Source organism: Puntigrus tetrazona, chromosome 2 (genome assembly GCF_018831695.1).
Source record: "Puntigrus tetrazona isolate hp1 chromosome 2, ASM1883169v1, whole genome shotgun sequence".
NCBI lineage: Eukaryota > Metazoa > Chordata > Actinopteri > Cypriniformes > Cyprinidae > Puntigrus > Puntigrus tetrazona.
The window spans coordinates 2,633,558-2,657,883 of record NC_056700.1 but is presented as its reverse complement, the minus strand read 5'-3'; the positions used below and the strand labels follow the sequence as shown (position 1 = coordinate 2,657,883).

At 37.6% G+C, this 24,326-nt stretch overlaps 2 protein-coding genes across 4 annotated transcripts; one reads left to right on the top strand and one right to left on the bottom strand.

The window, feature by feature from the left end:
• Nucleotides 1-98: 98 nt before the first annotated feature.
• LOC122328513 (protein crumbs homolog 1-like) lies at nt 99-12,889 on the bottom strand. 2 transcript variants are annotated; one of them, XM_043224252.1, is made up of 8 exons: nt 12,776-12,889; nt 9,778-10,731; nt 6,971-7,521; nt 5,402-5,567; nt 3,598-4,504; nt 2,768-2,809; nt 1,737-1,859; nt 99-1,102 (listed from the first exon to the last, which is right to left on the bottom strand). In XM_043224252.1, exons 2-8 carry the CDS (start codon nt 10,676-10,678, stop codon nt 850-852), a joined length of 2,943 nt encoding a protein of 980 aa, XP_043080187.1. In that variant the 5' UTR covers nt 10,679-10,731; nt 12,776-12,889; the 3' UTR covers nt 99-849. The 2 variants fall into 2 exon arrangements, with proteins under 2 accessions (XP_043080187.1, XP_043080176.1); XM_043224241.1 differs by lacking the exon at nt 12,776-12,889 and adding an exon at nt 11,748-12,767.
• Nucleotides 12,890-13,115: 226 nt separating this feature from the next.
• On the top strand, nt 13,116-22,651 carry zbtb41 (zinc finger and BTB domain containing 41). Of its 2 annotated transcripts, none has more exons than XM_043223884.1 (11): nt 13,116-13,254; nt 14,448-15,580; nt 16,628-16,835; nt 17,955-18,024; nt 18,152-18,299; nt 18,627-18,756; nt 18,851-18,946; nt 19,453-19,559; nt 19,914-20,019; nt 20,275-20,363; nt 21,293-22,651. In XM_043223884.1, exons 2-11 carry the CDS (start codon nt 14,467-14,469, stop codon nt 21,862-21,864), a joined length of 2,640 nt encoding a protein of 879 aa, XP_043079819.1. In that variant the 5' UTR covers nt 13,116-13,254; nt 14,448-14,466; the 3' UTR covers nt 21,865-22,651. The 2 variants fall into 2 exon arrangements, with proteins under 2 accessions (XP_043079819.1, XP_043079828.1); XM_043223893.1 differs by lacking the exon at nt 13,116-13,254 and adding an exon at nt 13,356-13,531.
• The last annotated feature ends 1,675 nt before the right edge of the window (nt 22,652-24,326 follow it).

The window sequence follows — 24,326 nt, the reverse complement described above, 5'->3', positions numbered from 1 at the left end:
AGGGATTCTTGCAATCCTGATTTTAGCGTAATCGATATGCTATTTTATGGTCTATATTTCCACATCATTTCTTTTTTTAAAAAAAAGAACATCAAACGTTTACCTTAATAACTTTATTTCCGTGATATTCCGCATCTCAGCAGCAAGACAAAATTCATTTAGGTTTCGTTCGTTCAGTTTGAAACAAACTATAATATACACAGATGCTGGATACAAAAATATATCATCGTATTTTTGCTTCAAAAATATTTATTTAAAAATATATTTGTTTCAGTGCTCTAATTTTGGTGAACGGTTTAAAGATTTGCAAAAGAAATCTGCAATGCGGGTTTGAAAATAATGAAAAGCGGGGCAGTCACTCGATCGCTGAGGTATAAAAGTCCAGGATTAAATATTGACAGAAAAAAGAAAGTAATAATGATGTGACATCACATGCATATTAAGCTGCTTTTCTTACCGTTAGAATATGACAGTCTGTTATAACATTGGCCTTCATACATATTACTTTGAGAAGTTATGAGAAACATTTTGACAATGTTTTCAAAAATAGACATTAATGAGAAAAAGGAAGGCACACGTAAAGCCTTTCACTGTCAATATGTGCAGATTTTTATATCAGTATTATTCTAAAATGAATTATTGTTCAGAAGCTGTTACAGTGCTCCGTTAGCAAACAACCGATCTCATATTGGTTTTCTCATTGAATGTTTCCTGAACGAGATTTTGTCCAAAAATTGCGCCATCCCATAATGACCTTTTAATAATATCTAAAGTCCTTTGCCTATTGTGTCCTTTCGACATCAGCCCGCGTCTTCCTCGGGGCGTCTGAGAAGGAAGGCTTTTTTAGTCCTAGTCATCATTGGCTGCGTTCCACTCAATCTCCGGATCGTCGTCTAAACGCAAAATGAGGTACGACAACAGCTGGAAGATGTTCTGCCACAGGAGCAGGAAGACGTAGACGTAGAAGTCGCTGACGTCGATCTGACAGTGATCGCCTGCGAAGCTCATCTCGCACACACACTGGAACCTGTTGATCAGGTTACGGCAGAAGCCTCCGTTAAGGCAGGGGTCAGATGCGCATTCATCTAGCTCCAGCTCGCACCTGTCAAAAAAAAAAAAAAAGCTTTTAGATGAAGAGAGTCACGCTCGGAGGCGAGCGTCTTAGGGCACATTCCCAAAAACTTGTTTTTGACAGATTTATGGGATTTTACCTTTATTTAATCATCTGCCATTAAGCCTGATTGCTTCAGGAAGTAATAGCACACTTCTCTTAGATTAGCTGCACTTTGAAGTGTCTTTGCTGTGGACTTGTTATGGATTTATTCAAGTATTCAAAATAATAATATATTGCTATAGTGTTCCCAGGCATAGACAGGAAATAAAGCTGCCTACTAAGATAATTTTATGGCATATTTTTAGGATAAAAATTCCTAGCATAGAGCACTGTCCAAAAGGTTGGGGGTCAGTAAGAATTTTTTTTTTATTATTATTTATTTTTCATTCATATGAAATATCTATTCAGCGAGGATGTGTTTAACTGAACAAAAGTGACAGTAAATACATTTGTAATGTTACGAAGACTTTGTATTTCAAATAAACGATTGAGATTTCTGAAAAAAGTTAATGCCTTCCATAAAAGTATTAAAAACGCACTAATCAGCACCTTAAGAAGAATTTCAATGCATGTTTACTACATTGTGTCACACAATCTAACCTCTGCAGGTTCATTTTCTTACCACTGTCCTGCGAATCCTGGAAGACAGTCGCAGTTATCTTCTACAGAAGAGCAATTGCCACCATTGAAACAACTGTAGTTCCATCTCTCATTCCCGCAGAAAGACACAGGGAGTTTAGGGAATCTAGAGAGAAATGTGATAAAAGGATAGCACTTAGTACAAACTTGTTTTTCTAATGCCTCATTTCAAGCATAATCTGAACAGCAAAGCTCATCATATAGCATGTGAGGTATGAGAAAAAAGTAGCAACAGTTCTTCATAAAACAGCAGGCCAGAAGTCCCCGGATGACCTGTTTCATGTGAGATAATGAAGTGCATGGGCTGTTTACTATCCCATGAGGCCGCAGGAGGGGAGTTGTGAATGGCAGCGAAGTGACGCAACCGTCGTCAAAGGTCAGGATAATGACAACGTGATGAATGTAGTTTGTCTGGATTACACACATACTACATAGAACGTAATGACCCGTATTAAATGACCAGATATCTAACTGAAAAACAGAAATCGAATGCGGCCTGTATTTATTTCCAGCCAGTCGATTACTGTGCTTATCCGTGTTTGGCTCGCAGCAGGGGTTTTCATACTTTACCCCCTTCCTAACATGCAAAGCTGTGCATTTAAATATGAATTCTGAGAAATAATAAGAGATATATCATCCCCTGAATAAAACAAGTGCCTTGTATATTGTCACTGTACTAAAACAAACCAAAAAAAGAACGAAATGCGCTCCAATGCAAGTACACTAATAAGCCATAGGCCTGTTTATTACCCTGCTGTAGGGTTATGGCTAGGGTTAGGGCTCACTGCGTTATTTACCACATAACTTTAACTGTATTTACAGTAAAATGAAACTGAGGGACCTCAGCATTAACAGCAGACCTGCAGTAATATTATTGTTCAGAATATTAATGTGAAATATTACTGATATAGTAATATTAGTGTTTGTCTTGTCGCCAGAGCGATTGTTTCATTAACTATATTAAATTTAAATACACAGGTATAATTTGTTGCTTATGTGGTGAAAAGAACTTACGGAAACCTGTCGATATACCATGGAAGTTCTGGAACTCTCTCCCTGAAACAGAAATGCAAAATTAAACACATGCATATCTAAGAAGATATCGATGAAGACTTCATCGGTCGGGATGCATTGCGACACTCTTATAAATAAAGGCTTCAAAAGGGTGCTTCAGCAGGGATGCCATAGAAGAACCATTTTTGGTTTTCCCAAAGAACCAGTTCATGAAGTGCCCTTATTATGGATTTTTAAAAAACGATCTTTAATGCAACACAGCTCTAAGTGAATGAAAATATCCTGCTAAGGTTTAAATCCTAACGTGCACTGTTTATAAAGTCATTGTCTCTCAAAAGAAAGAGTCGACTCTGAATCATTGAAACAAGTGATTCTAAAACGAATCTCTAGCATTTTTTGTTGACTTTAACATTAAACATTAAGTATACTGCTATTATAGCAATAGTTCATCCAAAAATTTAAATACTAATCATTTATTCACCCTCAAGTAGTTCCAAACACTGATTTCCAAAGTATTTTTTCCCTACTATGGAAGTCACTGGTGACTCAAAATAAACTACAGTAACCAACTTTAATTTTTTGTGAAACCAACTTTGTGTTCCTCTGAAATTCATAGATGTTTGAATCTACTTGAGGGTGAGTAAATGATGACAGAGTTTTTATTTTTGGGTGAACTGTTCCTTTAACCTTTCATTACCCATAATAGGGGCACATTTGAAACCTTTGTAAACTATAAAAAACCTTTTCTGCATTTGAAAGGTTCCATGAATGTTCTTCACGCAACAACTGATGCCATTAAAGAACCTTATTTAATCTAAGAATATACTGACCTGCAGAAAGGACCCGTTGTGTTTCTTGGACAGAGACATGAGTAGCGTTTCAATCCTCTCAGGCACGTTCCACCATTGCTGCACTTGTGGTGTGCGCATACATCCACCTCTGTTTCGCAGCGCCGGCCGGTGAAGCCTGCATCACAGAAGCACTCGTATCCAGCTGAGATCGCTCTGCAGGCTCCGTGAACACATGGGTTTGAGGAACAGTCATCTACAGTGACTTCACAACGCCGGCCAGCCCAATGCGATGGGCAATGACACTTGAAAAGGTCGAACAGATCTTCACAATCCCCTCCGTTCTTGCAAGGGTCAGGCTCACAGACATTCGATCCCCAGCAGCCGAAGTAGGGAGTCCCAGAAGTCCTCAGAAACTGCTCTTCCTGGGGTCTGGGCTGGTTCATCTCCATGTCGCTGTAATACGGCAACGCAAGGCCTCCGATCTCCACCGAGCCGAGACAGCCAGCGAAGTTTCCCTCTGAATCAGGCCCCAAGCCTCCTAAGATGATGTCCACATCTTCTCTGAGGAAATCCAGGTCTCCCGAGGCTGTGAAGGAGATGGACGGTTTCTCCCAGTGCTCATCCAGAACTATTCTCCATCTGGACGACTGGAGGACCGGGCTGGCCATGCTGAAGTCTGCCCTGTGCCAGTGACCATCATTCACCAGGTCCAGGCTGTGTATATATACATAAGAGGTTTGTTTTTCTCCCTGCAGCTCTAGAACTATGCGCCCATCGTGGATGGAAATGGTAATGAACTGAGAATCGCGCTCAGCATGCAGTAGAGTCGCATTCTGCTGCCTGGTACGGAAATGCATTGAAATGCTGCTGAGGTATCGGCGTATTTTTCCATTGCTGCGATATGTGATAATGTGACTGTCGCTCCGAAGGCTGACATTGACCAAACCTGCAAAACAGACAGGAAAAAAGACTTTACAATAAATTACCATTTGTAAACATCAATTAAATGAATGTCTGTTAAATGAATAAACGTAGAAGTTTAAGTTTGAGTTCATATATATATATATATATATATATATATATATATATATATATATATATATACAATTTTTATTTTTATTTCTTTATTTATTTTTTTAGCATGTTAAGTTTAACTTAAAATTAAAATATAAAAAATATGTAGCCTTCTGGATGAAAAAGATTTGTTTTATTTTACAGTGATTTTTTTAAAATTTAAGTTAACATATATTTAGTTTATTTAATCTTTTATTATTGTTTTAATTGTAGTATTATAATTTTAAAATGATCACGTTCTTTGTTAAAGCATTATAGCGCGCATTTTCAGTTTGATTCAAGTTCAAATTAAATAACGACAGTAAAGTCCTATCATTCAGAATACTTCTAGTTATGTTTATTCACACGAATGTTCCAGAAGTCGTCTCAAAGATAATTTAAACAGACAGGAATCCTAAATCTAGAAGACTGAATCATACGGGTGCTACCTGTTTTATCAATCGTGAACAAAAAGACGTTTTTCTTTTTACTGTCAAAGTGTATCCCCTGAACACCATATTCAGTTTCTTCCCTGCAACATATGTTTATGTCATTAACACTCAAATGCTCTGTCTCAGGACAAGCACATATGGCGTGGCAAATCCAACAAAGGATAATCTTTCGAGCTTCCATAAATCCCCAGTATGTAGCTACACACGACAATTATCAATTATATAACTGAACTCTTGGGGAGGTACCAAAGATGCATTAATGCTGAGACACCATCGACCTTTCACAACCGCTTTCAGTTCGAATATCGATCGGAAAAGGAGGACATGTTCATACTGACATTCGAAGCCCTGAGCGTGGGCCTGACAGGCTGCAGCGGACGGACACGGGGACAGCTCACACCACCTGACCTCCTCGCAGCGCTGTCCCGCTGTATTGGGTGGGCAGCTGCACGTGAAATCGTCCCACATGGAGTAACACACTCCTCCATTCAAGCAGGGATTACTCTACAACAGATACTCACAATCACTCATCACGGTACATCCTTTCATTTTAAGCTACAACGATTCAGTCTTACAAAAACTCTGCAGTTTCACATAATATTATTTTGTCATTTGGCAGTGCTTCCTTAACTGCTGGGGTCTGTTTCAAATAAACAAAGGGTGGGGAAAAACTCCTTGAATTGTGTAAGATGTAGTAATTCATAATATATGGAGATATATCATATTTTTCATAATTGCTGCTACTTTACAGATTAACCATATTTAAGTGTTTGGTCAAGCATTATTGTTGCAGAACTGTGAAAGTTTTGAATGATGTAATCATTAATAATATATGAAAATGCATATGTTTTCATAAACTTTACGTTTTCTAAATATTTGACCATATTAATCATATTTAAGTTTAGCAAATTGGAAAAGATAGTTATGGTTCAAAACTGCGATCACTGCGAACTATGTAATCATTTATAATATATGAATATTTATCTTTTTCTGTAACAAAACATTCAAACATACTACTAATAAATAAAATGAGAAAGTTTAGCAAATTGAGGTATTCCTCAGGTCAAGCATTATTATTATTATTATTATTATAGAACTGTAATGAATAATACGTATAATAATATGTAATATGACTATTTGTAAAGCAATTTATCATATAAATGTAGTATATTAAAATATTTTGAGTATTTAGAACATATTTATAATATTTAAAAATTGTCTGAAAAGGTACAAATTCTTTGTATGGTTCTAGCCGAATATTGTTATTCCACATCAATTACATGAATATTTATTATTTTTCATATATATATATATATATATATATATATATATATATATATATATGTGTGTGTGTGTGTGTGTGTGTGTGTGTGTGTGTGTGTGTGTTTGTTTGTGTTTATTTGTCTCAGTATTTAGATTTTTTATGTACATAAAAACTAAATACTGAGGAAAGGTCCTTAGCAATAAATGTTAGTTTTAGTTTTAATATATTTGAGGACGGAAATTTACAAAATATTTTCATTGAACATGATCTTTAGTTAATAGTGATTTTTGGCATAAAACAAAAATCTATAATTTTGACCCATACAATGTATTTTTGGCTTCTGGATCTGCGCTCCAGGGCTACATATGATATAAAATTAAATACATTTATATATTTAAACTTTTTAGATATTTATTTTTAGATCGTATTTCTATATTAAATTTCACTTATTGCAAAAAGATTATGCTTTAAGTGAAGCATTACAGAATTGCGAACATAGTAAATGATGCTGCTGTGAAATAAAAAGCAAGACAAACTATTACTGGTAACGTCTCATGTCAATCAGACCTGCCCTCACTTTCAGCTGGGCAGAACAAGCTTCAACTGAACCGAACCCTGAACCGGTACGGGAATGATGGCTTACGCTGCAGGAGTCGTCGCCCGTGCATCCGCGGCTGACTTTGGTTGAGCTCTGGAGCCGGTAGGAGCTCACCGGGACGCCGATGGGAAAGAACTGCAGGCGTCTGTTGTTCACACGGAGGTCTTGGATGCAGCCTTTAAAGTATCCGCCGAAGGCCAGCGACGCGCGGCGATCGGGTAAACCCCCCACATACACCACATCTCCAGCCTGGACCAGCACGCGGCGGACGGGGACGCGGCCCTGGCTCTTAGCTGACACGAAGAGGGACAGAGATCCCGGCTCCACGACGACTGTTACCAGGTGGAAGTGACCGTCGCTCACCGTTTCACCGCCTGCAAGGCTTTCAAAGTTGTTGATCTGAACTTTGACCTTCCCATCCTCTAACCACACACGCAGATAGTGACTGGTGGAGTTGGAGAGGACCAGGAGCGAGCCCCGTGAGCGGCGCGTGCGGACGAACATGGACACGGTGTTGGTGTCGCCTGGACTGTCTTCCACCGAGAACACAGCCAAGCTCTCCACATCTTCACTCCCAAAGCGAGCGGTCACGTACTCTGAGAATACAAAAGCCAGCGTTAGAGAAAGACAATACAGAAGATGCACAAGATTGTGCTTTTCTTTTTTTGACCAACAAGATCAATTTAGTGCCTTTTAGTACTTCAATAAACCTGATTGAAATAAAACATAATCAAATAAAAATGCAAGTATGCTACAATAAAAATGCTATAAATATTTGGAATATTATAAATGGCATTATCAACAACAATAACAATAACAAATCATGTGCATTTATGATAGCATGTGACAAAGTCAAATATAATGAAATTGAATTTTTCTAAATATATTATTAGTATTTTTACTATTACTATTACAAGTAGTAGTAGTACTTTAATCATATCAAATAAAATTTATTACATTTTTCATATATTTAACTTTTAATATTTAAATGTATGTAACATATTTTCAAATTGAGAGAGAGAAATAGTTAAAGTCCAGCATTATTATTCCAGATAACTATGTTATCATGTTTTGTGTTTTTATTATGACTTTTTTGTGTGTTTTATTGTGTTAGCTGTATTTTTGTTAATATATCTAATAAAAATAAGATAATCAAAATATATGTCAATAACCCAACAACATCTTAACTGAGATTACTTTGAATGCACAATGAAAAAATATGATTTAAAAAAAAAAGTTAAACAGGAGCTTTTTGCTTTTGCAAACAAACTCTTTAAATCTAGATAGATTTATTTAAATATTATTATTTTATTAATAATAATAAAAAATAAATAAAATGTGACAGTCGAATATAACAAAATGTTTTATCAACATTATTATTATTTTACGTAATATTAGAAATATTATTGATGTAATAACATACAATACCATGTAATAATGTTACAAAATTAGTTTTGCTCTCTGAGCGTTAGATACGTCTGGGATAAATCACAGGTGGTTACTTTCTTGGCGGGATCTGTCTTATAAAGTTAGCGTGGATTAAATACACCTGTTAAAATCACGTTTCTTTAATCCACAGTTCAGGTGCTGCCGATTTAACCCTCCCTCTGCGGTCCGTTTGCTTTTGCACGAGAGCATGTCTGAATGTTTGTGGATGCCTGTTTTCTTTAGCGCTCTAATCTCATTCTCCGTCTTGGCTCTAAATGTGATCTTCCGATGGGCGCTAAATTTAGATTCCCTGCTAAGCAGTTTTATCAACGACGTTATTGTAGAGATAATGGTGACCAAAGATGAATGTTCGTTCTAAATGATTTAACATTTTAATCAGAAATAGTCTACTTTAAATAGTATTTGTAGCGCAGTATTCAGTATTCAGACACTTTAATGCCATTGCATACATCAAAACATATGAGACTTGCACTCTATTCATTTACGAACTGCTTGTTTTCTTTAAAACTAGCTTGCCTTATTCTTTTTCTATTCTGCTTTCTTTTTCTTTTAATTTAAAGAACACCTTTGCTATGTGCACTGCATTAAGCTACTTGTTGCATTTGCATATCATTGCTCCTTTGTTGATTCTGATTGCTTCCATTGCCCTTGTTTGTAAGTCGCTTTGAATAAAAGCATCTAAATGTAGATGTAAATATATTTTCAAAATGAAGAAGCATTCAGGTTTCCATATTTAACGTGATGCACTACGCCTGTAGTTAATCTGTTAGGACACCAACGTGAACTTGAGGAAAAATAATAACTTCATATCCAATAAATATTACTGTGACTACAAAAAAATCAAGTGGTTCATAGTTCTGGAAGACCTACACTCTTAAAAATCATCTGTGCATCTACTGCAATGACATTAATTTTTTAAATAAAGAGACAGTGAAAAAAATGTTATGGAAGTAAATGGCTACATGCACCGGTTCACTGTAAAAAAAAAAACTAAAAAAACTTAAATAAATAGCAGCTGTGTTCGCTGGAATTCTACTGTAAAAACAAAATATGGTAATAACTTTACTGGAGAAATGATTTTATGCAATAAAGATTAATTTAGCAATATTAGATGTAACATACAACCCTAATAAACATAACTAAATCTAAGAAGAAACTAAATTTGAAATGCATTGCAAGAAATTCTGGAAATTTTTCAAGGTTTTTCCCTGTAAATATTTTTTTACACTGTTTGGCTAGCAAGCTTCTTTTTCAAAAACATATTTTTCTGTTCAACAGAAGACATGGAAGCATTTGAATGATGCCAGAATTTCTGTTTTTAGGCGAGCTGTCCCTTTAAGTGTCTAAATCAGTTCTGTTACATGCAAACTAATCCAAGCGGTGTAACTCAAGATTGCTCCTACCATCTAAACAGTGCTCGCCCTCATAAGGCCGATGGCATTCGCAGCTGAAGCTCCTCCATCCAGACTTGACACATCTGCCTCTGTTCTGGCACGGGTTTTCCTTGCAGCGGTCCCAGTCACTGCAGCCCTGTTTCACATTAAATTGCGTAGCGGGAGTCCTCAGCCCCAATCCGGGCACCACCATGCGTGAATGCACCCACACGTCCCTCATACACCCCAAAAAGCCCGAGGCGGACTCTTGCTCTCCTCTTCCACCTATGTAGAGATCCTGGATCGCAGCCAGCTCAGACAGACCTGAACCCAGTTCGGCCTCCGCTTGTTCGATCTGTACTTCCGCGTGACACGTGTCCTGCGGGCAAGACGGGTCTGTAAGACTCAGCCCGAGCATGTTGTTGCCCAGCCAGGCCTTGACCGTGTGCCAAAGGCCGTCAGAAACGATCGGCGGGAGCTCTACAAGAACGCTTTCAGCTTGCGTCGCTCTCTGAGACGAATGGCGCAGCCTTCCGTCCGCTAACTCCAGCGTGAGAAGCTGATCTTCGACTCGGCACTGGAGCAGAACGGCGGCCGCCTGCAGCGTGCGGAAGCTCAGCGTGACGTTCAAAGGGTCCAGAGCATCGGTGAGGTTGGTTTGGACCTGCACGAATCCTCTCTCTTCGAAAGAGAAGGCGGTGGACGTCTGGCATTTCGTTCCGGTGAAGCCCTCGGGGCAGACGCAGCTGTATCGATGCCGTCCTTCGTCCAGGTACGGAGAGCAAGCGGCACCGTTCTGGCACCAGTGGCGTTCACAGCCCAGGAGCGCCACCGAGCAGGACGGCCCTCCGTAGAGCTGTCCGTTGTAGCTCGTTTGGGAGCAGTGACATTTGTATTGTCCGTCCTGGTTCTCGCACGCGCCGCCGTTCATGCACGGGTTCGTATCGCATCCATCGATGTTCTCTTCACTGCGGACCCCCGAGGCTGAGAAGAAAGGAGACATTTTAAAGTGTTGATAAATATAGTCTGAGATATCATTCTGTCATCATTTGCTCATCCGTTACTTTCTATCGTAGGACACACACACCCCAACCTTTTTGGTCCGCGCAATGAAAATCAGTGAGGTCCAAAATAACATTTGGACATCTTTCAAACTATCACCTTTTCTGTTCAAAAAAAGAAATAGGTCCAAATGCTTGTTTGGACAACAGTGAGGTCCAAAATAACATTTGGACATCTTTCAAACTAAAAAATCACCTTTTGACTGTTCAAAATAGAATTTTAAATATAAGACAGGTTGTGTTTACGATGTTAAGTTTGTTAACTGGCTGACTGCTGAAGTTCTCACAAATTAATTATAAAAAGCAAATATTTACAAATTCACACAGAATTTTTTGAATTAAACCTAAAATAGATTATTTAAAAAATGCATTTCAGTCTTCATTTTATTTATTTATTAATTTATTTTTACAGTGAACTTATAAAATATAAATATTTAATTTAGTATATGCAACTTATTTTGGTGTGCAGACGTACCTATAACTTTTTCAGTTTACCCAATAATTCTAAAATTTATAATAATATATATATATATATATATTTATCTATATATAATCAACTAAATTTAAAATGACTGATCTTCCATGTGCAAACAATACAATATTTGTGTTTATATTAGTCCAATGAAATCACAGATCAACTTTAATTATGTCAATAAACACAACGTTAAGTATTCCAATTAAGAATGAGTTTATACCAAGTATGCTCTTAATTTTGTTCCTTCAACTGATTGTTTTACAGAGTTTGGGCAAAATAAGATTTGCTTTAACGGAAGCATTGCAACCACGTATTCTCACATGAGTGAGGATTTATGCATCAAAAAATCATGCATTCATATGCTACAAGTAGTTTCACTAATGGTCTACTAGCAATGACCTCCTACAAAAAGCACAAACATGTTTCTAATGTAAATAATTATACAACATGATAAAACTTGTTACCTGCGTATAGCAGCAGAACCATCCAGAAAGTGACCGCTCTAGACATGATGTTAGTTATAAACAGACTAAACAGACAGGAGACCTAAAACCAGCTTTGTAAAACACCATTACCCTCACAGACTTCCTCAGCTCTTCCTCATTCATCTGTGTTTAGGATGGACTGACTTCTCAGAGGGGTTCACCGCAACCCTTGGGATTATGGTAATGCACTTACATGTCTAATGAACTGGTGTGAGGCCAGGGACAGGAGCCACGGCTAATCTGAGAGCTCACGCATCCTCGCCTTGTGGACCGCACACGGCCCTGATATTACATAAGTCATTAGCAATTCCTGGACAGCTGAACTCTACTATAAAGGCATAATCCGCTATTTAGACTTTGAAGATAATTTTAATTGTGAGGAACGGTTGAGAATGAACAGAATCGGAATAAGCTACAAATACAGCGAGAAAACATAAGCATTTTGGTAGAAAACATTTAAAGTCGTCAGGCACCTTCAGAACATATCAATGTTTTGTACCTAATTTTGTGTGGGCAAGTAAAAACAATGAAAATATATTGATATTTTATATACATTTAAAAACAAATTGTAGCCTACTGGAAATTGATCCAATTGTAAGTGTTACCGAAATACAGCATTTAATTCAATTTCAGGTCAACTTTGCGTTAGCCTGCTGTATCTTTTGAAAAGAGTCATCTCAGTTGGTTCAGTCTAACGGTCATCTGAGCCAAATTTCGAATTGGACACAGTTTAAAAGATAATTAGCAAAAACGATCAAAATATTGTACATTTCAAAATGTGCGATACTGTTACCGTAATGGACTTGATGTAAGGTTAGCTTGAGAACATAAAACAGGTGAACTAAATTTATTTTCAGGACGAAGGATTCAAAAGTTATAACTGAAGGGAAAGTACGTTTTTTAACTGGCGTTTTAAAGCTGTCCTTCTAAATGTGGTCAGATTAGCACATTAAGTGTGCAAGTGTTGGATATTCGCTTGTAAATGACAATAAATGAAACTCCGTTACCTGCTGCTACAGATGGAACAAATATTGTGTCTGTTTGAGGAAAAAAATTAATACTGTAAAAGTTGCGTACTTAGAACACACGCTTCAGCGTTATTCATCAACTACATTACCCACAATGCAAAGCTTCATCTGGATGACGTCAAGGTACGTTTTGTTATTATTATTATTATTGTTGTTGTTATTATTATTGATGTTGTTTCGTTTATACAATGAAACATATACACATTTAACTAAATTTCAGGATACATAAATACTTTTTTCGGAGGATGTATAAGCTATATATTTTAACCTATGAAACAGAAAGACGTTTCGCTCTTAGCCAATGACTAAACAGCTTGTTGAGACGTCGGAACCCTGGACGATGGAAAAAGGACACAATGCGCTTATAATCCGAAAAAAACGTATATTTTACCACATACATACAAAGGCAAAATAAGTGAACTCTTCAAACCACCATCGCATGTTTGATCTATTCAAAGGTAAGACCGGAACTGGAAAATAAGTCCCTGTTTGCAGTTTGCCACGGGCCATTTTAGGGTCGTTTGTCAACGCACTCCTGTTGTGGAGGGGCCCTGTGGGCGCATGACATAATGGGGGGCCGCAAGGGGTAGTTCACTTCAGATTTGCATTGTCCTCATTCGCAGGGCGCTAGGTTTAGGAATCGTGTGAACTGTATTGCATGCTGATCATGATGTATTATCACGTTTCGTCTCGTCTACCCAATGCTAAACATTAAGCAAAACGTCGCCATACATGGGACTGTCGTTTCTTCTTTCTGTCTGAAGTTACAGGCTACATGTCACTAACTCACTCACACATAAGTTCACGCTTGTGACTCAGTTCAACCATTATGATTTAATAACTGTCAGAGCTGTATATTTAATGTTTCAATATATCGTTAATGTTTTAATCGTTTTGTTTGTTTTGTGAACCACATTAAGACTTTAAAATGAGCCATTAGGATGCACTTAACACAAATGTGATATTTTATTTGTATTTACACTTTATTATAGAAGAGATTTTAGGTTATTTTCATTGCAAGGCACGTTAAAGTTAACTAAATAATAATGGTTATTTTTTAAATAAATATTTGTACTATGTCTTGATTAAATGAATAGGTACGGACATATTATATTAAATAATATAAATATATATTATTATATTATTTTTATATATAATCTTTAGTTTCACAATTTTAGTTTTTATTTTAAATTAATTTATTTTGTAATATGCTTTTATTAATAGCAACACTAACACCACAAAAAGTGGCAATGAAAATAATATATACATGTGTAGGATGCAAAATTTGGTAACTTTTGTACTATATACTCAGAATATCTTCAGCAGATGGAGACAAAAGTCTATAGAAATGTTATGTATTCTCAATTCATCCCTAAAGTAGATGATTCTTATTTATTTATTTTTTTAACTACGTGGAAGTACACATTTTTATTCATCAGCATTCACGTTATGATTGTGCAACTGAAAACATAATCAAATACACAACAATAAGAAGCAGACATTATAGAATAACCTATTAAACAGACTGATGCTAAATATTTATTTTAAAACAAAAAAATTGTCTGTTATTATTACTTAATAATCAGTGTTTTATTAATTATTGACTTAATAATCCAAAAGTCTTAAAGTTGTTTAACTGACTCTTTTTCAGTGGAATAACAACCTTAAACATGAAGAAGAAAGTCAGTCCACCTCATCAGAAAAAAGTGAAGGATATCGGCAGCGAAGAAACACAAGGGGCGACATCTATCGATGCGTGTGACTCCATTAAAGACTCTTCAGAAGAAAAGATGCATCTGAGACTATCCCAAACCGATGGCTGTTTCTTGAAGTTCTTGAACGAAGACCGCCAGAGGCTGCCATCATTCTGTGACGTGACCGTCACGGTCCGTGGGAAGATGTATCGCGCCCACAAAGTGGTTTTGGCTTTTGGCAGCGGCTACTTTCATGCCAAGTTCAGCGAAAACCCTGAACTGCAGCATGTCACCATTGATAACACTGAGGTCTCCACCTTTGGGCATTTGCTCGACTTCCTGTACGCGTCTGAATTTGAAGTCACCGAAAGCCAGATTCCTGCTCTGGCGGAGGCTGCCTGTTTTCTGGACATGATGGAAGCGGTAAACCTTTTAGCAAAGCGGGCGACTTCAGCCGATCTTGATGAAGAATGCGATGTCCATCGGGCTCCAGCGGAGACCGCAGATGCTCAGACTTCAGGAGGAGCTCAGTGCTCTTTCTGCAGTCGCACCTTCTGCTATAAGAAGTCTCTGGAGAATCACCTGGCTAAGACGCACAGCGCCGGGTGCCAGGTTGAGGAAGAGCAAAACATGGCGGTCATCACACGCAGATCCGGCCGTCAGAGGAGGACCCCTGCTAAGTTTGAGAGCAGAGAGAGCGAAAATGGCCCCGTCCTGTCTGGTAAGCCTGGTCAAAAAACTCTAAAGGATGATGCTGCTGCTTTTGAGGAGGAGGAGGATGAGGATGAAAGTGAGGAGGAGCTGCAGAATGAGCCGGAAGAGCAAGGCGGTAAAGAGGGGCGAGAAGAAACGCTCGAGGAGGCGGAACGTGAAGACGCTGAGAAGCAGCAGGAGGAGGAGCGTGCGGCTGAGCTCGGTGAAGCTCGGGAGGAGAACGGACCCACATCCAGCCGTGCTGTTGAGGAGCACAGCCAAGCCACGGAGGTCACGGGTCACGTGTTTCCTGAAGGACTGGCGCCTGTCGTCATCCAGAGCGCTAACAAAAAGACTCTCAAGTGTCCTAAATGTGAGAAGACCTTTGATCGCATAGGTGAGAGCTGTGATGATCAGTGACATGATCCTCAGTTTTTTGTTTGTTTTACTTAAGAAGTATATTAATAACAAAGTTTACCTTTAAAAAGATTGGGGTTGATTATTATTTATTTATTTATTTATTTATTTATTTAAAAGACTCATGAATGTGGTAAAAAAAAAAAGAAATTAAATATTTAATATTTAAGAAATAATATATCAAGATTTTTTGTGTTTGCACATATATATATATATATATATATATATATATATATATATATATATATATATATGCAAAAACACATGCATTTATATATTTAGAAAATGCTATGTTTATATATTAAATATTTCTCTATAATATAAAATAAGACTACAAACACATTTATGTATATAAATGTGTAAATATTTTCAAACTATTGTGTTGAACTAAATACTGTATATGTGTGTAAAACCTTTCTTCTGAATGTGATTAATCACAATTAATCGTTAGACAGCACAGATATATAATAATATATTTTAAAATATGATTTATTCCTATGATGCAAAGCAGATTTTTTTTACTTCAATTTCTCCAGTCTTCGGCGTTACATGATCCTTTAGAAATCATTTTAATATGACTTGCTGCTCAATAATACATTTTGAAACAATACATTTAATATTTTTTAAACGAAACCTTTATATATTTTTCATGAGTGATTGATGAATATAAGTGATACAAAAAAATGCATTTATTTGAATGTGCTCTTGCACAAAATGTAAAAGTATTTTATTAATTTAATATAAATAAAAGTAACAATATAAATAAATAACAATAACAAAAGTATCACGTTACCTTTTGTATTAAAATTATTTGTGTTATTTTTGGCCAGAAAAGTCACAGTTTTACAACTATTCTGATATCATAAAGAAGCGAAACCAATATATATAATTGCGTTTTTGAATAAAGCTTTATTGAGCAGTCTTTTATTATTACGGAAGTAAAACAACGGAATCAATGCATCTGTAAATTGTACGGCTACGATTGTCTCTGCCTGAGTTGTTGCTTGTCTTTTTCCTCATTTTGTAGGCAAATATGAGAGTCACACCAGAGTACATACCGGAGAAAAACCATTCCAGTGTGACATCTGTCTCCAGTGCTACTCCACCAAATCAAACCTCACCGTGCACAAGAAGAAACACGACAGTGATTCGCCGGTCCAGAAGAAAGAGCACAAGTGCCCCTTCTGCAACAAGCTTCATGCCAGCAGGAAGACTCTCAGCAGGCATGTCAAGAGGTGAGCGTTTAGATCATCTTGCCTATTTTACTTTTCAAGAATTTCACAAGTTTCTCAATAGCATGATGATGGAAACGTGTGCTTATATTTATATGCCTTTCGAACAGGCCGCAATTGCTTAAACCTTAATAAGCACCACAGAGAAATCCTGGAACGGCACAGGCACGCATTCTAGACGTAGTTAAAAAATCGTTCCATTTCAAGCAAGTTAGCGTTGTGTATTCTCATACAGAGTCTGCATACAGAAAATGTACTGCAATGAGCTTCGACAAAAGAAAAAAAAATAAAGAATTGTCTCAGACACAATATTATAGCCAGGCGTGGACACTCCCAAGGCTGCAAGAGCGTCTCCAGAGAACGTGTTGTTCCTGATTCCTCCATACATGATGTTATCAAGAAGGTTCGTGGCAGTGTAGCCTCACTGGATGTGTTCCTCCAAATTTAATAATCACCACCATTGAGAAAATCAGCAAGAAGTACCACATAAAACATTACCATGGCGTGTTCTTAATCGTCAACTCATGTAAATAAATCCTAATGGTCTTCAAAATAAGCTTCAGTTTCTTTGTGTGAAATATCTTTTTTTGGTTTTCTGTCAATTTTGGCGTGGAATGTGACCTAAATCAGCAAAATAATTCAAGGAAATGTTTAGTTTATATCATTGGTGACCAAACTCCAAAATTATGGGGTTTTTTTAGCATGAAGCTGTCCCTTCAGGAGATGGCAGGATTACTTTACCAGATTGATTAGAAGTTTCTACAGTTATAAACAAAGTTCTGCATTAAAATACATCTATCTATCTATCTATCTATCTATCTATCTATCTATCTATCTATCCTCTTTTGTAAAGTTGTGGAAAAAGTTCTCATGGAACTTTTTTCTTTTGCTATTAGAGCCAATGTTATCACAAAAAAATGCATAATCTGCTTCTGAAGTTCCTGGAAATGCCAACCGGGTCCATTCTTCTGTTTCCTATTCAGTTTTTGCATGTTCCTGTAGTCATCTGTTGAAAAAAACACTAACAGAGTCGCTTTCCAATGCACTTTCGGAGCTGTTAGTTTTATTAATGTTACCTCTTCTCAGTGTGTGACCAAAGTCCAACATATTGTCTGCTAACAGATTCCATCCTGACCACCTCCAGGAGTTTCTTTCTCAGAAGAAGAAGAAAAGCGAAGGCTGGAAATGTGATGTGAGTTACTTGCCTTGTTATTTCATTTATGCATTAACAAGCAAATAGGCTCAATATGCCTTAAAGTCAACGAGAATTCAGTTCGCAAACCGTTGTACAGTTACTTCTGTGGTTTCTTCCCTGTTAGATCTGTCACAAGTCCTTCAGTCGTCGACCCCATCTGGAGGAGCACATGATCTTACATACACAGGACAAACCCTTCAAGTGTGCCTACTGCGACGACTACTTTAAGTCACGATTTGCCCGGTTAAAGCACCAGGAAAAATTCCATTTAGGTAAAGTTTTATTAAACCTTTGTGTACAGCGTTACCGGGGAGTCTGATATTTTAACCGCTCCGCCTACTGGTGAAGAATGGATTTGCATTTTCATTCAGACCAATGCAAAAAGACCAGCAAGCTAATGTTATATGCTAATATGCTAATGTTTCACGCCGATTTGTTTTAGAAGCTACTTTTTTTAATGAGTCTTTCTAGAGCTGTTTTTCACACTGCATTTAAAAAAAACGGCATAATAGGGGCACTTTAATCCACCAGACGAGCTAGACTAGCATTGAACGCGTATTGAGCATTCCTTCAATGTTAACAAAATGCCCGATATCCAGGACCCTTCCCTTGTGACATCTGTGGGCGCCAGTTTAATGACACGGGCAACCGCAAACGTCACATAGAGTGCACACACGGGGGCAAGAGGAAATGGACCTGCTTTCTGTGTGGCAAATCTGTTCGAGAGAGGTAAGATGCCTTTAGGCAGTGATTTATGCAAATGCACTAATGTTTGGATGTTGCATTCAAATACAAGCTGCTAATATTTAAAAAATATGTTCAGGACAACCCTCAGGGAGCATCTGAGGATCCATAGCGGGGAAAAACCTCACTTGTGCAGCATCTGCGGACAAAGTTTCCGTCACGGAAGCTCCTACAGGTCTGTGGTTTATATCCAAAAGTAAAAACATTCTGAGGGAAAATTTGTTAGGCAGACGGCATGTAATCAGCCACGTAAAAACCAACGCTTTTTTTGGTATTTTTCTTAAAATACATTATCGTTTTTATCGAATTTAGCTTTTTTTAAAAAATCTCTTCTGCTTACCAAAGCTGCATTTATTTGATTTGATCAAAATTCAGCAAATACTGTGATATTGTCATGTACAACATAAAATAACTGTTTACTATTTGAAAGTTTTAAAATGTCATTAATGTTTGAAAGCTTGTAATTTGTGATTTTCTGCTTAAATCTTTAATCTCATTTACCAACGCTGGTTCTTATAATTAGCGTGTGTATATATATATATATATATTTTTTTTTTTTTTTTTTTTTCTTGTTTCATGTTTTTTTTTGTGGAAACAACCATACTCATTTAAAATTAAAGACATGCATATTTTTTCAGAACATGTCATGTGATTATTTATTTATTTATTTATTTTCTTCAGGCTTCACCTTCGTGTTCATCATGAGGACAAGCGCTACGAATGTGACGAATGCGGCAAAACGTTCATCCGCCATGATCATCTTAAGAAACACAAAAAAATTCACACTGGTATTTTTTTTTTCTTTTGATTCGTAATTGAAGCTATATTTAATTTCTCTCAAAAAACACATTTATAAATAAATGTTAACATGCTATATCATGTAAGTTAATTCACGCTGCATAATTTTACAGTCTACTGTTTGTCAGGAGCACTTCTGTCATGCTTTAATGTCACGGCATAACTGTCTCAATGGATGGCCTCGGATTTAAAGCAATAGTTCACCCAAAAATGAAAAACTCTTTTCAGTCTTAGACTCTCTTTGCCATATGACATGCTTCCTCCTCCTCAGGACTAATCACAATGTACTTTAAAAGCACATCAGAGCGCATGTATGATGAGTCTTGAAACATGTTTTTTTGTAGGAGAGAGAGCGCACCAGTGTGAAGAGTGTGGGAAATGCTTCCGACGTGCAGATCACCTGACTGTCCATTACAAAAGCATTCACCTCGGAGAGAAGATCTGGCGAAGGTATAGCATAATCCGTTTCAATAATCTGCATATGCACAGATTTGTGTGAGAAGCTGGCATTGATTCACCGTACATTGTCATAATAAAATTCACTTTAAACACAAAATAGAAAAATGCATGCAAAAACATACTCTCAGCCTCTTAACCTTCTGTTTTTGTATTAAAGTCAGGCGTTACGCAGTCTGAAACGATGCTTGTAGTTGATGCGGAGCCTGTACGCGCGTGAGTTCATGATCATGTACTGTATTCTGACAGGTATAAAGCAGTGGTGCATCAATGTCAGGTGTGCAAGAAAGAGTTCAGGGGGAAGACCAACCTCATGTCGCATTTCAGAACACATTCAGGTAAAATACACTACCACTATCAGCATATTAGAACGGTTTCAGGTCATGACGCTGAAGCCTGAAGTAATGACGCTGAAAATTCAGCTTTGATCACAGTGCTAAATTATAGTTTACAGTATATTCACGTAGAAATATTTAGAATACTTCATAAGATTGCTGTTTTACTGCATTTTCAAACAGTCATAGTGACAACAAACTATTAAATCAACAATTAGAATAAAAAAACTAACAAACAAAAAATGCATGTAATAGATAATAGATCTGTTTCTGACTGTGATGTCTCACTTAAAGGAACACGCCACTTTTTTTTTTGGAAAAACGGCTCATTTTCCAACTCCCCTTGAGTTGAACAGAATTTTATCATCTTTGAATCTATTCAACTGATCTCTGGGACCGGAACACTTTTAGCATAGATGATTGAATCTGATTAGACGGTTACCATCTCGCTCAAGAATGACCAAAAGTTCAAGTTTCAATATTTTTACTATTTAAAACTTGACTCTTCTGTAGTTAAAACACGTACTAAGACTGACTTAAAATGAAACGTTGCGACTTTCTAGGCTGATATGTCTATGAACTATACTTTATGATATTATACAGCACCTGAAAACGTTGGAGACTAATCATTGCACCTGCTGCACATATTATACGGCAGCAAAGTTCCTTGATTATTAAGCCGGAATGAGAGTATAGTTCCTAGCCATATTGACCAACAAAAAACTAACACTGGTCATTTTTAAATGAGATGCTACTGGTCTAATCAGATTTAATTATCTATGTTAAGCATCCTAAGCTACAGCTAATTCAAAAACAGTAAAACTCATTTTCCAACTCCCCTAGAGTTAACAGTTGAGTTATTTTCAATAAAAAAAAGTGTCATGTTCCTTTTAAGGTCAAATTTCCCTGATCCCATATTTTGTTCTCATCAGGTGAGAAACCTCACCGGTGTGTGATCTGCAACCAGACCTTCCGCATCAAGAAGACTTTGACCAAACACATGGTCATTCACTCAGACGTACGTCCTTTCAACTGCCCGCACTGCAGCGCTACCTTCAAGCGCAAGGACAAGCTGAAGTACCACGTGGATCACGTGCACAGCGGCCGCCCGCTCGAGCAGCAGCCCTCCGCCAGCAAACTGACCGAGCCCAAACCCTACCACAGCTCGCCCAAGACCGTGCTGCAGAGCGTCGCGGCTGACGTTTGCGTCCCTGTGACACTCGTCCCCGTCCAGATGGCCGAGGAGAGCGATCTGGCCGTGCACGGGACGCCACATGGGGTCCTTCCAGCTGTGAGCCAGCAACAGCAGACCGGATACCAGTCCGCCACCGACCTGGTGTTCTTAGAAAAGTACACCCTCACGCCTCAGCCGACCAACATCGTGCACCCGGTGCGGCCCGACCAGATGCTGGACCCTCGAGAGCAGTCTTATCTGGGAACGCTCTTGGGACTGGACTCGGCCACAGCTGTGCAAAACATGTCTAGCGCCGAGCACACTCATTAATTCACAGCGCACGCTCTTAAAAATAAAGATTCTTCACAGCGATACCGTAGGCGTAGAGCGTTGGTCTCAAACTCGATTCCTGGAGGGCCACAGCTCTGCACAGTTGAGCTCCAGCCCTAATCAGACACACCTGATTCAGCTGATTGAAGATCACTAGAAACGGAAACGGGTGTGATTTGGATCTGGTTGGAGCTAAACGGTCAGAGCTGTGGCCCTCCAGGAATCGAGTTTGAGACCAATGCCATAGAAGAAGCATTTTTGGTCCCACAAAGAACCATTCAGTCAAAGAAGCACGATCTGAACCTTTTGTGAAGCAGAAATGTTCTACAGATGTCCTTTAAGGAACCACTTGGACAAAAGATACTTCTATGGCATCGTGAAGCACCTTTATTTTTAAGAGTGCATGCATCTTTTCGTAAGATTAATTCGTTTTGATCATCAGTCTTTGTGCTGTTCTTAAAATGCTGCATGTTGGTTCTAGACAAACTCATGAAAAAAATTGAAGGACATGAAGTGGAATAAATACAGATTTAAAAAAAAAATAATTACTCTTATATCTAAGGTAAAATTACGACTGAACTTTGTACATGAAGTAAGTGTGTGTGTGTGTGTGTGTGTGCGTGTGAGAGAGATATTCTCTGATAATTCCATCCATGAACCCCCGTTTATAAAGTCGACCTGGAAATATCCTGCAGTTGGTGTGTGAATGAATGAATAGTTTCTGAATCCACCAGCCCAGACCAAAGTTTCTTTGTGTTTCTGTAAATAAAGCACCGTGGAACACTGAGTTCAGGAAGTTATTTCATACTCGTTTTTGTAGTTTGTTTTTGTCTGTGTGTTCAGTCTCATTGTAGGATGTTGGGGGGAAAAAAAAGCCTCAACGTTTTAGACAGAACAGTTTCAAACTATTTTTAAATTTTAACTGGTTCGAGTTGCTATCCATTTAACCGTTTAAAGCCATACAAATAACAGTAAGAAAAATTAGATTGTTTTAAAATGGAAGTTTATTTTACCTTCAGACAAATGGTGAGTATCCCATTTAATACACCAGGCTCTTACGATTCATATGGTGGGATACAGTAGAATATTTTGCTCGTATGTGATGAGGAAAAAAACATCTTTATTCAAGGAACAAAAATGAGCAGAAAAATGTATGAAGTTTTGCACATGCTAATATTTGTATGGCCATAAAGTTAATGTCATCTTTGTAGCACTACAACAAACTGCTCATGAAATTCATAATGTGTAGTTGTCACAGTCTATCTCATAATGTCTTAATAAGATTAGATTTAAAGGATTAAGTGTGTGTGTGTGTGTGTGTGTGTGTGTGTGTGTGGAGGGGGAGTAATACAGTCCACTACATGATTGAGAGATGAACAAATAAACGTTCCTTTTTTCTAAATAATTACATATTTTTAATCAGGTAAAAAAGTTGCTTCAGTCCAATAGTTTTTCATCAAAATAGATTATGTAAAACAGATACTTTCACCATGGTGAAGAATTAGACGCCCAAGAAATACATTAAAGCACATTTAATAGATTTAAAGATTATTTTATTAATATAGCAGTTTTCTTTTGCTGTATCAGCATTCCCTATATGGTTTTGGCATATTAATCTCTCCATTTCTTTATTTTCGAATATTTTTTTTTACAGGAAACCTAAGACAGTTAAATCTGACTGATACAGAATAAGTATGGGCGAGCTGAAAGGTAAAGTCAGCAGTAGGCCAGGGCTAGTGATAATGTGTGGCCCTTTCGTTTTCTGTCTCACACTGCCTCACTGTGGTCAAACACCAGCTGCCCTTATATTCAGAGCACAACGAAAGATCAGTGTTTTCTCTGCCTTTTTCATTTAAAACCATGTTTCAGCTGGTGATTCCAGATGATATGTTCTATACTAGTATTACTTTCATTGAAGTATGTTCTTCAGTATAAACAATAGTTGTTGAGGCAAAGCGAAAAACATGATTTCAGTTTCATTTGGAGTCACTTTTTGGCCCTTTGGAAGTTCGCCCTTAGTGAGCCACGTCCCACAACTGAGAACCACTGGTTTAAATGATAAAAGACTAACTTTAATAATCACCAGTCCACCATTTTCTTCTCACTATGTGATGAAAGATTTGGCTGTTCTTGCCCAAGTGAGACAGTATGAAAGCAGCAGGAACACGTTACACATTGACTTTTATTGTATCTCAGTTGAAGTGCACGACCATGAGTTCATTACTGGAGTTTGCTCTGTACGGTATTTATCTGTGGATTATTTTTCTCACCCTAAATGTTTGCGTCCCAATCACCTGCGCTCCCTGTGTCCTCGCTGTTGCTCTCTATCCGTGTTTTATTTGGTTTCATTTGTGCTCGTCACGTTTCCTTCGTTCTGTGGGTTTTGGAAGAATATATGGGCCTACCCATAAATGCGAAACAGTAGGATTTGCTTCTACAGAAGCAGATCTTTATCAAGCGGT